The sequence below is a fragment of the Microtus ochrogaster genome, chromosome 24 (assembly GCF_000317375.1).
Source record: "Microtus ochrogaster isolate Prairie Vole_2 chromosome 24, MicOch1.0, whole genome shotgun sequence".
Lineage (NCBI taxonomy): Eukaryota > Metazoa > Chordata > Mammalia > Rodentia > Cricetidae > Microtus > Microtus ochrogaster.
This window is the reverse complement of record NC_022024.1, coordinates 12,227,509-12,243,868: the sequence shown is the minus strand read 5'-3', so window position 1 is coordinate 12,243,868 and position 16,360 is coordinate 12,227,509. Positions and strand designations below refer to the sequence as shown.

General features: G+C 36.7%; 1 protein-coding gene across 1 annotated transcript in view; it reads right to left on the bottom strand.

The window, feature by feature from the left end:
* Trhde (thyrotropin releasing hormone degrading enzyme) overlaps positions 1–16,360 on the bottom strand; it is a 377,812-nt gene that overhangs the window by 148,428 nt on the left and 213,024 nt on the right. The window contains exon 6 of the mRNA XM_005358058.3: positions 4,846–4,983. Coding sequence (XP_005358115.1) covers positions 4,846–4,983 — 138 coding nt within the window. The remainder of the gene's footprint in view (positions 1–4,845; positions 4,984–16,360) is intronic.

Here is a 16,360-nt window from a genome sequence, read left to right as displayed (position 1 = left end):
TGTAAAAACAGTGTACTAATTAGTAAAAATCTGTTAGGGGAATATTCAGACATAGATATCTCGCTTTGTAACGTTAATGTTCAAATGGGTGAGACAAACACATAATCTTGGACAAGTGTATAATATGTTGGAAAATAACCAACATTATGGGGCAAAACAAGCGAATTACAATAAAGAGATGGAAAGAAACCAAGTACGAGGGCGGCATTTTGAGGTCTCTTTTAGAAAGTGAAATGTAAGCAACGCTTCCCAGGAGAGCAATGAGGGCACTATTAGGAAGAACAATATTATCTACAGAAGGAATTAGCAGCTCAGAGCCCCACTGTGGGTGGAGATTAATAGTGCAGGGACATAACCAATGTAGGGACAGAAATGAACATTCAGAGGCAAAAGAAACGAGTTCTGTGGGGCTCAAAGAGTATAGAGTGAGTAGGGACAGGAAGGACCTCATGCACCATTGTAAGGACATTGTCTTTCGTTCTTATTTTTGTTGAGTCTTTGTAGGATTTCCAGCAACGAAGCCGCTCAAACTGACTTGGTTCTCGAAAGATCTCTCTGTGAGTGCCGTCAAAGGACATGTCTGCCCAAAGGTGGCAATGACTCAGACAAGTATGTCAGAGATGGTGCTAGGAAGTCAGATTTTTGGAGAGAGTTGACATCAGAAGCGAGACTTCAGATAATCAGAATAAGAGGGTGGAGAGTGACCTAAGAGACTTAAGTTGTCATCATGTGGAAATTGTTCACACCAGTGCTCTTACGGAGATGCAGTTGTTTGTAGAGCATCTTGTAGATGAGAACCCAGAATTGGACCTTACAGGTATTTCAAATATTGTCTCACCCACTTCCTAGAAGCTTAACCCTTGGTGGTCAATTAACTATGTTCAGTGTGCAACATGAGTAAAGGTGCATGCGGTCCAAGATTTTCATTGGATATAAATGATGTGGCACATGGGAAGCAGTTCACAAAAGTTTTGTGGATGGAAAAGCTCATTAAAGGACATGCATGACTTCCCACTACAGTTATGCTTATTAGTACCATTAGCTTAGTTTCCTGTACTCTGTATCTACTAGGTTACAGTTTTAAAAGAAGGCATAGATTTCCTCTTACAGAACTCGTCCTGGCTATATTTTCTCTCTGTGTATTCATCATGGCTTGACTAAGATGGCACAGGGGGTGACATTCTTAGATATCAAAAGACGATGCATAAAAAATGGATGGTTGGTCTTTTATGTGTCGGAGGTGGCCAGAACCATAAAAAAAATATTTTGTCACATTCTAGCTATAGAATATACTAGCAAAATTCACAAGTTGAATTTCTATTACCATTCCCTTTACAAAAATTGGGGTCATCATGACTGTTGCGGATTTTTCTCTGTTGGGCAAATCCCTTTCTTTTTATTCTATGCCGTAGATGTTTAATCTTTAAAATAAACCAGTTTATATGAGTTTCTGGAAAATGTTCCTGCTTTTAAAGCATCCTATTTAAAATGCTGAGGTCATCGCCCAATTTGTTCTTCTCTTGAAGCTTGTGGCAGTCCCCTCCACCTTGGTATCATATGTAAATTTAATGAGCATTCACTCACTTTCATCATCCAGGTCACTGGGTCATTGATTCTTATTTCCCTGTGTGCTTTGGGAGCAAAGATGCTGTCTCGGTGCATCTTTATAGCCTTTCTTGTCTGTGCACAGTATCACGCAATGTTTTATTACATTTTTTCAACCAAAGTGTCTTCATTTTCCAATTATAAACTAACTTGTTATTTCCTTAGATCTACATCTTTATGACATGGTAGTTATCAGACTTTTTCTGTCCCAAAACTGTAATTTTTAGGAAGCCTTTTTGTTTCTTTGAATCCTAACCTTGGGACTACCCATAGCCAATATCTCTAAGTATTTCTTTGAAGGTCTTTGCTTTTCAAACCCAACTCCATAAAAGTCTGTGTGTGACCCACTACTTATTCCCCTTATGACTCTACAACTTTCTTTTCTTCTGATATATAATTCTCTGCAAGTTATTTGAAGTACAAGGAAATTGTAATTCAAGAAGAATAAGAGTAGAGGTAGAAATAATTAGAATATTGTTAAAGGAATAATTACATAGCATGATAAATAAGGCAAGGAAACAGAAATGCAATGGGGGCTGATTGTTGTCCAAGGTCAGTGTTAACTCGAATCATAAATTTAAAATACCATGCCTAATGGCTCACAACGTGAAATATCTACAAATAAACCTGTAAAATGGTATGAAAGATCATTATAAACTCCATAGCTGAGAGACCAGGACAGGGACCTGACAGAATTGAGTGTCTTGACAGAATTGAATCAGAGTACACTTGGTCTGGTCTGTTAAAGCAGTATTGCTAAAATGTCAACTTCCCAGATGGTTTTACCAATACAACACAATCCTAACAACTCCAGTGTAAATTTTATAGGAATTAGCAAACTCCTTTCTGTAAAATGCAAAACATTGTGAAGGACTGAAGAACGTCAAAATACAGCAAGCTGGAGGGCTGATGTGATCTTATTTCATGATTCAGTTAGGAAGAAACAACAGTGCTGGAGGCAAATAAGTGCATATACGAGAGCAACAGACAAAGCGATCCAGAAACCAATCCTAATGTGTATTTTTCAGGGTTACTCAGCTCTGTGCAAAGGCAACTCAGGGAAGAAAAGACTGAGTTTGCTGCCTAGGCGTTTCATCTTAACCGAAACATCCTCTCTAGCAGGGTGGAGGAAGGCGAATGCAATTTATATGGTTGGGGAAACTCACAGAACTTAGCAAAGGCTCGAAACTAGAAAAGTTCCAAGACTTACAAAGACCCACCCTGAGTTATATAAGCGGCAAGAAGATGAGGCATGGAGACTCTGCGGCTAGCAAAGATGCCTGAGATTGTGCCAAAGTCATGGGCAGTAATATTTTCTATAGCCAAGCCCAGAAATAAGCAAATTGTTTGCATACCTATAATGGGTATGTCCCTTGATATAAGTAAAATGAATGAAAGAAAAAGTAGGTGTGTATGTGTGTATGTGTGTGTGTGTGTGTGTGTGTGTGTGTGTAGTGTTTCTATAAGTCTATCAAAAATGCAAATTAATTCAGGGAAAGATGATCAGCGTGGAGAAGGCAGGATTTAAAATGGACTTCAGAAGCTCTTACAGTGATGTATGTATTCTTCACTTGATTGCGATAGTATTCACACTGCCTTTACTTGTTAGCACCTATCAGACTGTACCTTCTAAATATGTACAGCGTATTGTACAGCAATGGCACTCCAAATATTAGAGCAAGGGCTACATTATTACTGATGATTGAAACATAATTATATATTCAGCTGGTAAAACGTTCATCAGAAACTCTCTCCGTGGTGGCCCAGAGAACCTCAACATAGGTGGCTGATTTTTCATCTCGGTAAACTAGCAGGCTTCTTTGCCAAAATAAAAACTGAATATAATGAAAATGGCCATATATTCAGACTTACTACTCTTTCTATTCTTAGGCCACTTTAATCATCTTGACACTCTGCAATTCTATAGAATACAGATAGGGTGTTCCCTCTAAAGGGACACTGATATTACACCTGATCAAAATCATGTTGGCATAATTTTCATCATGTTAACGTAAAACTAGTGTTTACAAACAGCCATTTAGAGTCAAGAGTGGGGAAAATAACTAAATACATTACTGTCAGTCTGGAATGTCTTAATCAAGTGCTTTAAAGATTATATCAAAAATATTACTATCATTAAATAAATTAAATACGTAGCAACTAAACATAGCCAAAACTCATCACATACAAATTAATAAAGCATGATAAATATATGATGAACCTAAATGATATTACTCCTAAAAATATCAAAAGATCTCTACTTGATCAAATGCAATGACATTTTCTACTAACAAAGCATCTTTAAATACTACTGCCTACATTCCTAATTAGTAATCATTTAGAGAGACAATACTTAGCACAAAATCAAGTATCTAAATTATCATAGTCAGCATACCTAGAAGTTCTGATTAATTATTTTCATTTCTAGTTATCAAAAATAAATATATTTGTAGGCAAGGTAACCTTAGTAATTTTTTAAATCTTATGACATTATGAGACAACTGAATAAAAACTACATAGAAATTTCAATAAGTGTAGTTCATTATATACTAAAACTGAGGTGAGTTTTCATCTACATATTAAATGACTACTATATGTCAAGGCTAAGACATACATCTTCAGGTAAAAATTAAATGAAGGGGTAGAGCTATAAGGATAAATCATAATCCTTGAAAGAGTAAAATAAACTTGAAATGTGCCTTAAAGTTATGACTTGTCACTGATTCAAAGTTTTTCTCTCTCATTCAGAAGCTTCTAATTTCTGTTTGCTTTGCCATATCATCCAGGAAACATACCCAGTTCCCCAAAACTCCTTTAAAAAGTTATGTATAACATACATGTGTTTTGTCACCACATAGACCCATTTGTATCAGTCAGTCAAGTATTTAAGGGGCACTAGCAGAAGGAATTTGTCACTAGTTAGGTCACCATTCTTCGTACTAAAAACTGACATTTGCCTACACCGTTTGTACAGCAATTTCAAACGAAGTTCCCAAACATTTATTCATTAATACTTTGAATATTTCCATACAGTGTTTGGCAAACATTCATTTCCATTTTACTCATTTATAAAGCCAAGTCCTATTCATGGGATGATGTGAACCTAATAACCCATTTCCTACTTACGATTAATTTTCATTTGCGAGAAAGAATAGAAAAATATAAGACACCTAACACGAAATAGGTTAGCTCTCCCAATAGTGAAGCAGCTCATCGGCATGTGGCGCTCTTCTATCCCACCTTTTTGTACGCGATCCAGTCGAACACTCTGTCGATATCTGTTGCCCGGAGCACTTCCTGTGACACTGGATGGGAACTGGCCAAACCGTCAAGAAGCATCACTTCATGCAGAACATCTGTTAGAAATCTCTGCTTTTCCTGTAATACAGTAGATGGGACAATATTACAGGTGATTCATGGTTATGGCAGAAACTGCCAGATAACATGAACAGCGTGGGTGTCACTTCACTGATGGTGCTCATCAGTCTTACAGAGTGAGACTCAGATCTAAAGGAAACTCCGTAAATAAAACAGCCCCTTAGGATGGTATCAAATAAAGACAGTTGATTTAAACATAACATGAAACAAAATCAATAGGCTACTATAAGCCCTAAGTAATAAGAACAGCCGGCTGTTTTACCAGTGCATGAAGCAAGTCTGAAGAGTGGACACATATGACAATGATAAGATTCAGGGTTGTTTGTGGCTTCTACAGGATGCGGACCTCAATGCCAGTCTCAAACAACATTTTCATGTCATGCCAATGCAAGAATCCTATCTATTTAAGTCACTCTACCTACTCTCGTTAGAACAAGTTAACCTCAGTATCCTCACTCCTCCATCCCACCACACAAGTACTTTTCCAAAAAAGAAAAAAAAAAGAAAAGGAAATGACACAACACATACTAAAATCATTGCTTTCATCCAGCTATAGTGCATACAGATATATACACAAATTTAGAATAAAGGCCATAATGCAGAGATCACCCAGTCTTAATAATCCATCATCACAAATCACTGTCAACAATCAGAATCAAGAAGCTTCTATTTATTACATGGAGTATTTCTCTAATGAAAGCAAACCTGTTGCTTTTAAAATGAACTGTAAAGAACAGTACTTTTTGTTCTTTTTTTTTTCTTTTAAGAAAGTCTGCTTTAAAGAAAGAGCTTGGATTCTGTTAACAACAACAAAAAATGCTACCAACTATTAGTCCTCCTAGCCACCTTCCTTAGTTGATGGAGGAAGGGAAGGAAAAATAAGTCACAAAAGATAACAAGCCTAAATAACCCCCTAGATTGCTAAGAACTGAGGAGTATCATTACTGAGATTAAAGACTCCAATGCTTAAATTGCTCTGCTTAATTCTGAACTCAGTCCTAGAGTCTATTCCTTTTGAGAAGTCAGATAAACACTGTGTCACTGTGGATTGAGTTGTAATTTCTAGCAGAGAGTACAGCAATCCTCAGGTTAAGGAAGTGGAAACAAGGAAGGAATATGCCTTAGGAAGAATAGTTAACTGGGCATATATATGTTGTTCATTAATTTCTATTTTTTTAAAAAAATGGTTATGTTCATCTCCACTTAATCAATGGTTTAGTCCGGTGAATCAGTAGTTTAATTAATTAGCTATATTTATAAGGCAATTTTCTAATGGTGTTTAAATTGTCTATAGTTCATATATCTAGTGTGTTTAGTTATCTTGTATTTTAAGACTTTCACAATGATTGCCTATTACCCATTAAAAAAACAATACACAGTAAAGACTAGAATAACATTGTTCTCAGTCCCAGAAGGCTGATCCTGGCCCCTTAAGACCGCAGGTAGATATATCAAACTCCCCCATTAACTAAGTTATGAATGTGAGATAAACCAATTGCCTATTTTCTTTCAAATTAACTTCCACTTCACAACATAGACATCATTGAACCTGTTGATTTTATTGTTGGAACAGAAGATAGTCCATTAAAATTAATAATGACACCCTAAAGAAATGACCAAGACAAAGAAACTCATAACTCATTTGGCAGTTCCAAAATAAAACTATAAATTTTGTGATTAAGATTTAGATTTAAGTCATTTATATTTAAAATACATGTTACTGATCAAAGACTTCAACATAAAGCCAGGCACACTGAACCTCATAGAAGAGAAAGTGGGAGGTTTACTTGAATGTATTGGCACAGGAGACCACTTCCTAAATATAACCCCAGTTGCACAGACACTGAGAGAAACAATTAATAAATATGACCTCCTGAAACTGAAAAGCTTCTGTAAAGCAAAGAAGGCGGTCGACAAGACAAAATGACAGCCTACAGAATGGGAAAAGATCTTCACCAATCCAACATCAGACAGAAGTCTAATCTCCAAAATATGCAAAGAACTGAAGAAATTGGTGATCAAAAGAACAAATAATTCAATAAAAAAGTGGAGTAAAGACCTAAACAGAGTAATATAAAATGACTGAAAGATACTGAAAAAAAAATGTTCAACATCCTTAGTTAGTCATTAGAGAAATGAAAATCAAAACAACTCTAAGATTTCATCTTACACCTGTAAGAATGACCAAGATCAAAAACACTGATGACAACTTATGCTAGAGAAGTTGTGGGGTAAAGGGAACACTCCTGCATTGCTGGTGGGAGTGCAAGCTGGTACCACCCATTTGGATATCAGTATGGCAATTTCTCAGAAAATTAGGAAAAAACCTTCCCCAAGACCTAGCAATACCCACTTTTGGGTATATATCCAAAGGATACCCAATCATGCCACAAGGACATGTGCTCAACAATGTTCATAGCAGCATTGTTTGTCATACCCAGAACCTGGAAACAACCTAAATGACCCTCAACTGAAGAATGAATAAGGAAAATGTGGTATATTTATACAAAGGAGTACTACACAGCAGAAAAAAAATGACATCTTGAAATTTACAGGCAAATAGATGGATCTAGAAAACATCATTTTGAGTCAGGTAACCCAGACCCAAAAAGGCAATTATCATAAGTACTCACTCATACGTGGTTTTTAAACATAAATCAAAGAAAACCAGCCTACAAATCACAATCCCAGAGAACCTAGACAACAATGAGGACCCTAAGAGAGACTTACATGGATCTAATCTACACAGGAAGTAGAAAAAGACAAGCTCACCTGAATGAATTGGGAGCATGGGGACCATGGGAGAAGGTTGAAGGGAACGGGAGAGGCATGGAGGGGAGCAGAGAAAAATATAGAGATCAATAAAATCAATAAAATACATGTTACAATATCTGTTTTTAGACTCTAAGTAAAAATTAAAAAATGTATATTGCTATTGAAACTTGACCAACGAATGCTTTGATTTTTCAAAAAGTTTTAATCAAAGATGTGATGTCATTCAGAAGACAAAGTAACATTAAATTCTTCAAAGATGGATTGACTGTGAAAGACATCTAAAATGAATTTTAAATGATGCTTATCTGAATGATAATTTTAATCTTTAACAACAATAAATGTGCATTGATCAACATTAAAATTTAATGAATAGTCCTTGTTTGCTATATCTATGAGGGTTAAAGTCTGTTAAAAGACTTTAAGACTGAAATCTAAACTCAATTGCAAAGAACTATTAACATTAAAGGAAGTATTTACCAATTATACATAAACATTATGACTTCATGCTTCCGGAGGAAAGCAAAACTAAATCTTTGTCACTTAAAGTAATTTCAATTACTATTATTTAACTTCTGTATGGGTAATCATTGGTCAATGATTTATCTTCTACCCTGTTGAAACAAAATGATATTAAATAACAGAAAAAAAGACTTGAGCCCCAAAATACATTGGAGGCTGTGTTCCTGGTAGGGGAGCACATATTAAGCAAAGAAGACAGCATACGTGAAACTGATGAGGGGAAAAAAAAAAACGAGAGAAAATTTAGCCAGAGGCAAATTCAATTTGACAGTACTACAGATAACTCACAGGAGAAAGGGAACTGTACCTTTTGAAAATACCAGCATCACTACAAAGTATGAAACTACCTGGCTAAGGCCTATATTATTAAAATATAGCCCCTACAGTAACAACAGCCATCTTAGCCCATGTTAGTTAATTTCAAATCATTTATCTGGAGCAATGAATGTTAAAAACTGAAGTAAAAGTATCCATTTTTACAATATTCAATAAGAGATAAAATAGTTGGCCATAGGGAATGAAATAATAGTTTTATTATTAGATTAATGCTGCCAATCTGATTTTTAGGAAAGCTATACATTAAGTGACTTATCTTTGATGACTTTCTTTGAAGAGTAAGAAAATACTCTAACCTGTAGAATATTTAATTTAGAATGTGTGTGTATGTGTGTGTTCTGGGGTGTTTATATTGTATACTCAGTGAATGTGTAGTACCTTGTTTTTATTTTATTCCCATATTTAAGGCTGGTATCATTTGTAATCTACCACTTTTAAAAGGCAGCACATAAAGGGAGATGGGGCACTTTAAAATCTTTTAAAAAGAAGTTTGGTATTAACATTAACCACGAATTCCACAGCTTTAACGTAGATATTAGTCAGAATTGAATCATGCATGTCTTTATTGCAACAGTTACAGTAATATAAAAATGTCATTTTTCCACTATTAGATTGTGTGTGTGAGAGAGAGAGATGAACTTGAGAAATTTATAAAGACATTTCAGAAAAATAAAGACTAGGTAACTGCAGAATTGTTCATGAAAACCACACAGCCATTTTTTCACTTGCCCATTGATTTCTTCAATAAATATCTATTGAATTCCCACTCTATGCCAGATATAATACTGCATTTGTGGAATGAATGAAGGACTAAATTCTGAACTTCCTACTCCTGAACTCAAGAAGAGAAAAGAGCTGCAATAGACAGATGCACAGCAAAACAATTATAACAGAATGGATGCTAGAAAACTGAGGAGATAAAATGATGAATTAGTTCAGGAAGGTTTAACAGAAGAAACAGCATCCAAGTAAGTGCCTGAGAGATGGGAAGGGAAGCAGCTAAAGGCGAACAAATCCATGTCAGAGTAAACATGCAATAAGAAAAAATCCACAGCACTCGAATCCTCAATTATCAGGCTGAAGAGTTTGATGTTAATAAATGGACAGTATAGGTGTCATGACATAATAAAAATAGTGCTGTAGCTGTGGTATACGAGATGGCTAATAGAGCCTAGAGACAGGAAGTAATCACTATTCTACGGGTAGAAGCAGGAACAATGGATTAGGGCAGTTAGCTGCTGAAGCAGAGGTGGATTTGAGAGATATCTTAAGTCTTTTCCATGCTTTGAAATTACTATATGGATTTTAGCATCAACAGGACTTCAAAAGAAAAGTTGAAGACAATTGACAGAAAGGTTGGACATATGTGGTTTGGAGAATATGCTTTAAAAAATCAGTTTTACACATGCCTATGAGCACACAAGAGAGTCTCATAAACAACTGCAGGTAAGGACCTGGGTCTAAGGGAAAGGGGAGAATTATCTTTTGACAACACATAGTAGTTGCTAAAGAATATGAACAGAGGCCAAAATTCACTTCTAAAATCAATTTTAATCACATCAGCACCTCGTAGATTGGTTTTTGGCTGTGTGTATGTGAAGAAAGTTAAGACTTCTTAAGACATCATTAAATATCTAGGAAATTATAGTCCTCAGTGTTCCAAAGTGGCTTCTGACTGGACATGTCAAGTCTAAGGGGCTAGATGAGAAGACGGATCCAAACACAGTTACTGGATGTGACTGTCAAACAAGAAGCAAAGTTAAAGCTATCGGCAACTTCCTACAGGAAGTCTAAGGAAGAGTAATAAGGTGAAATATTAGTCACATGCTCTGAATCTGTCACCTGAAGAAAACAGATAAAGGGGGGAAAAAAACAGAGAAATTTCTGAGATCAGAGAATGAAACCAAAGTCAAGGAAGATGAGGGACATGGCTGACACAAATCAAGTAGTGGTGAAATATTCATAGGCATAAAAAAAGAGCAAAAAAAAAAATCTCAAGGCAGACATGAGTGGCGTCCAATCAGTCACAAAGACTCAATTATCCCTAGAAGTTGGATCTGAACATGATTGATTCTTTTGATATACTTAGGCCGGCTGATGAGTGTGTAAAGTTGACACAAGAATCTCACAGTGAAAGTGAACATCTGCCTTTCGCTGGCCGTACAACCTTGGGAACCCGCACAAACTTTTGAGCCCTTAGCGTTCACTTGTGCAGCTGCAAAGATGAAATAAGTGAATTAGCTCTACATAGATTTGTTAAGCACCTGCCGGATCCCAGATGGCATGCTTGGTTCTAAGGACAGAAAGAGCAGTGGATTCTGTATTCAAAGACTTCACAGTAGTAGAAAGAGAGGCAAAGATGAAAGCAGATATTAAAACACACATGTTCTGTGCGAATATGGAAGTGGCTCAGGACACAGAAAGACAGTCGTGAGAAGGGTGTGACTTGTTATGCCTGCGGGAGGTAGGGGAAGCTTCTAAGCAAGAGTTTAAACTGAATTTTTACAAATTATTTAAGTATTCAAGGAATAAGTGACATTTGGGGAAAAAGGCAATTAGCAAAATGCCAAGGAATTTGGTTTTATTCTTGGAGGGTCCTACACAGAGAGGTTTTCGTGGCGCAGGTTACAGAGCAAATCTCAAGTGATGACAGAGAGACACACAAGATCATAATTTCCAAAGACTCTTAGAAGCTGCAATTATGTGACTCTGTGGGACCTGCCTTCTGAAAAGTCTGGAGAGTAGTGAGTTGCTAGACTAGAGTCTTGAGTGACGAGAACGAGAAACAGAAAAGCATTGCACAACTGAGGAGAAAGACCGCACAGTATGGACTTTGTCTTTTTAATCACAAAATAGTATTGTCAGTCATTTCCATAAAATTTAGCCTCATTCCCTGGCAAGCAAGGATGGTCAAATAAAATACTTATTTTGAAAACTCATATATGAATTATCTGTAGACATAAACAAAACTATGGGTACAGATGCATATAGAAAATAAAAATAGCCAAGTGAGTTCAAATATTTCACTTTATGCTAATTTATGCATTTATATAAAGAGTTCTTTTTCCCAGTTTTTAATGTTCACAATCCTCATCTTCATAGAGATAAGTACAGTTGTCTAACCTTTGAGTTCAACTCAATGAGAATCTCTGTTCATTTGATAAAAGCAGAACAGTGAAATTCCATATATTTACTGTCTGCCATATGTAAGGTTCTGTGCTATGCCCTGGGGAAATACAACACAGATACAATTCCCACCTACCAGCTATGCAGTGCACAGCACAGAAAACAGAAATGAGTATAAATGGCTGATATCCTACCATGATACAGTGTTCATGGGATAGAATGTTATAAGAATAGAGAACAGAATGAAAGGGATAAGTAAAACTACTTTTAATATCTGTAACCATGCTGACTAAACTCTAACTACCATGAAAAGAAGAAATATGATAAATCATTTTTTTACAAGTATGGAATCTGAGCTTCCAGATGATAAAGACTTCGAACATTCCACGGCTTAAAAAAAAAAATCTCAGGAGTCAACATTAACTTGAAGTCATTACTTTATAAAAAGATTTAATGAGGATTACTAGCATACCTAGCATTACAGAGTCAGACATTTTACTCTTGGTTTTCATGCCCTCCTCAAATCACGACAAGAAGTTAAAAGCAGAGGAATAAGATCAGTAATTCCAACGCTAAAAGTAAATATGCTGGAGGAAAATATCATTTTATGCACATAAAATGGCTAACACTGTAGTTGTCATATTTTGCAAATTTATAACACAAAGTACTCATTTTGAAAATTAGAAATTACTTGTACTTGAGATCTTATAACATTGAAATAACTTTATATTTTCATATTGTTATTCTGTTTTGCATAGATCTAAGAGTATTCTAAGCTTTCTATTGGAAAGACCTAGATTAGACTTATTTGTAAAAAAGTATATCGCATTTAAGTATTGAGTAGTTAATATTTACCCACAGCCAAATCATCTGATAGGCAGAATAGAAAGAAAGAACTACTGGAAACAAATGTCGCTCTCATGCAGTAATGTGCTTCAAAATTAACATTTCAAAAGCTGCTGTTTAAAGTACACACCCAAGATGTTAATAATCATTTCCATGGGCAGCTTGTTAACGTAGCTCATTTGTATTTGCGTCAAACTTGCACAAACACACACATAGGTAGCAGGCATTGACAAATAATTTAATAACTAATCACCATCAATGCCTACAATGATACAAGCACTCAAGCAGAAACGTTTGGTTCCACAACTGTTTACATAGCCTTCTGTGGAAAGCACTGCATGCTTACGAGGACCCAGGTAGTTCTCTATTGATGTAATATTATTCTGTGATTTCCCATAAACCTTTCAACAAATAATGGAAATTATATGTTCAGTGTATTTTTGACTATCAACCAACCACATTTCTCCATTGCGAAACCACACACTCCCTAAGAAATCTTAACCAATGAATATACTAAAAGTGAAGTTATTTTTCCATAAAAGTACCTTTGAAGATTTTATAAACCTCTCAAAATCCTAGATAAATGTTAGCACATGTCTTTATGAGCTATGATACTTCAAACATCACTAACTCAGAGGAAGTGTGTTAAATTGTTACTCTCCGGAGATCGCATCCTCAACTGCCTGATATCTTGTTTTAACATCCAGGCTGATGTGCCATGTTTTATATTATCCAAGGCTTGATATGACAAAGGGAAAAAGGCAAGATGTAACACAAAATGTGCTGAATTGTATATAACCAAACCGTGAATCATCTGCAGAGGTGCCCATGAACTACTAAGATATAGCAATATTGTGGAGAACATTCAGAAATCCAGGCACTTGGGAAGTACTGTCAGGCTGCTCAAGATTTTAAGGCTACATAGTGAGTTGAAAACTACAGATTAACAGTTAGTAGGATTAGAGACCATGATCTTTTCTTTTTCAATTTGAAACACAAATATTTTTATTAAAACATAAACCACAACCTGCCATTTCTTTTTCATCCCCTACAACTCATGTTGATAGTTAATTCACAATACAAACACTATAACATTGAGTTATAAGTCTAAGTTTAAAAGTCTAAGTTATTTTTTAAAATCCAATGTCCTACTATAAGTCAGAATCACTCAAGTTTCACTCCAATAAATTAAAAAAATAAATAAATTACCTACATTCTTACTTCAAAAGGGAAGAAATGTCACCATCACAAGCAGACCAACCAAACAAAAATAGAATCATATAAACATATGGTCTAACATCTGAAATTCAGTATCTTCTGGTCTCCAAATGGTCTAGTCAGCTCCATTTCTCCTGCTTTGCTGTCCACAACATACACCTTTTATCTCTAAGCCCAGTCAGCTCCATAAAATGCCTGCTTCTGTCCTTGGGGATCTTCTCATGATAGTTGTTACTCTGATATTCTGATTTCCCCACTGCAACTGAGGCTAAACCTTCAACAATTGCCTCCCCTTGGCTTCTCTTCATGTGTTTTAGTCCCTGCCATGCAAGAAGAGTCAAACCTTAGCTGCTCTCGAGGAACCGTTCATGACTAAAACAGACGCAGAGACCCACAGCTAAGCATTTTTCAGAGCTCTCAGAATCCTGTTGAAGGGGGAGGGTGTTGAAGGAGTCAGAGGGATCAAGGACATGATCATCTAATTAGATGCTGAGGAAGCCTTTAACAAAATCTAACACTCCTTCATAATAAAGGTTCGGGAGAGAACAGGAATACAAGGAATATACCTAAACATAATAAAGGCAATATACAGCAAGCATACAGTCAACATCACATTAAATAGAGAGACACTCAAAGTCATTCTACTACAATAAAGGACAAGAAAAAAATATCCACTCTCTCCATATTTATTCAATATAGTATTCGAGTTCTAGCTAGAGCAATAAGACAATTAAAGGGGATCAAGAGGATGTAAATTGGAAAGAAAGAATTCAAACTTTAACTTTTGCAGATGATATGATAATATACATAAGTAACCATATCGCAAGGACATTTGCTCAACTATGTTCATAGCAGCATTATTTTTAATAGCCAGAAACTGGCAACAACCTAGATGCCCCTTAACCAAAGAATGGATAAAGACAATGTGGTACATTTACACAATGGAATAATATTCATAAGAAATAAATGAACAAAACAAACAAAAAATATAAAACCAACATCTTGAAATTTGAAATTTACAAGCAAAAGGATGGAACTAGAAAAAAAAACATCCTAAGTGAAGCATCCCAGACCCAGGAAGACAAATACGGTGTGTAGTCACTCATAAGTGGGTATTAGGCTTAAAGCAAAGGATAACCAGGCTGTATTCCACAACCCCAGAGAATCTAGGTAAAAAGGACATTAAGAGGAACCCACGTGGAATGACCCCAGAAACGGGAAATAGTTGAGATTTTCTGGATAAACTGGCAAGGGGGATAGAAAGCAGGGGGTGGGGATGGGAATTTGAGGGATCAAGATGACAGGGTTGGGTAGGGATGGAGAGGGAGAGTAATGAAAGAGATGTCTTGATAGAGGGAGCCAGTGTGGAGTAGAGAGAAACGTGGTACTAGGAAAACTTTCAGGAGTCTACAAGGATGACCCCAGCTAAGACTCCTGGCAATAGTGGAGAGGGTCCCTGAGCTGCTCTTCTTCCTTGATCAGATTAGTGACTAACCTAATTGTCATTATAGAATCTACATTCAGTTACTGATGGAAGCAGATGCAGTGATCCACAGCCAAGCACTGGGATGAGCTCCTGCAGTTCAATTAGAGAGAGGAAGGATCATATGACCAAGGGGGTCAAGATCATGATGGGGAAAACCAGAGAGATAGCTAACCCAAGCTAGTGGAAGCTCACTGACTGGGCTAACAGTTGGGGAACTTACATGGGACCAAACTAGACCCTATTAATATGCGTTAGAGTCATGTGGCTTGATCTGTTGGGAGTGGCCCTGACAATGGACCAGAACTTATCCTGGGTGTGTGAACTGGCATTTAGGAGTCCATTCGCTTTGGTGGGACACCTTGCTCATTCTTTAAGCAGGGGAAAGGAGCTTGGTCCTGCTTTAAGTTGGCATGCATGACTTTGTTGACTCCCCAAGGGAGGACTTACACCCTCTGAGGGGTGGATGGGGAGTGGAATGGGGGTAGGAGGGGAGCAGGAGAAAGGGAGGAAGGGGGAACTGGGGTTGGTATATAAAATGTAAAGAATGAATAAAAAATAGAAATCCCACAGAATCAACTAACCGGGGCTCAGAGGTCTGGCAGAAACTAAAAGGACAACCAGGGAGCCCTCTGCATATATGTTACAGTTGTATATTTGGTCTCCTTATGGGTTCCTAACAGTGGGGACAGAGTCTTTTGTCTGTTTTTGGGACCCTTTTTTCTCATACTGTGTCACCTTGTCCAGCCTTAATGAGGAAAGCACCTAGTCTTACCACAGCTTAATATGCCATGTTTGGTTGATATCCATGGAAGGCCTGCACTTTCTTGAATAGAGATGTACAGGTGGAAGGTGGTGGGGACACAAAGGGGAGGTGGGAGAGGGATTAGAAGAGAGAAGGGAGGGGAAACTGTGGTCAAGATGTAAAAACTTAATAATAACAATAATAATAGAAAGATTGAGGAGGAAAAAGAGGAAGAGGAGGAGGAGAAAGAGGAGGAGGAGGAAGAAGAGGAGGAGGAGAAGGAGGAAAAGGATGAGGCCACCATTTTTGAGGAGGAAGGAGGAGGAGAA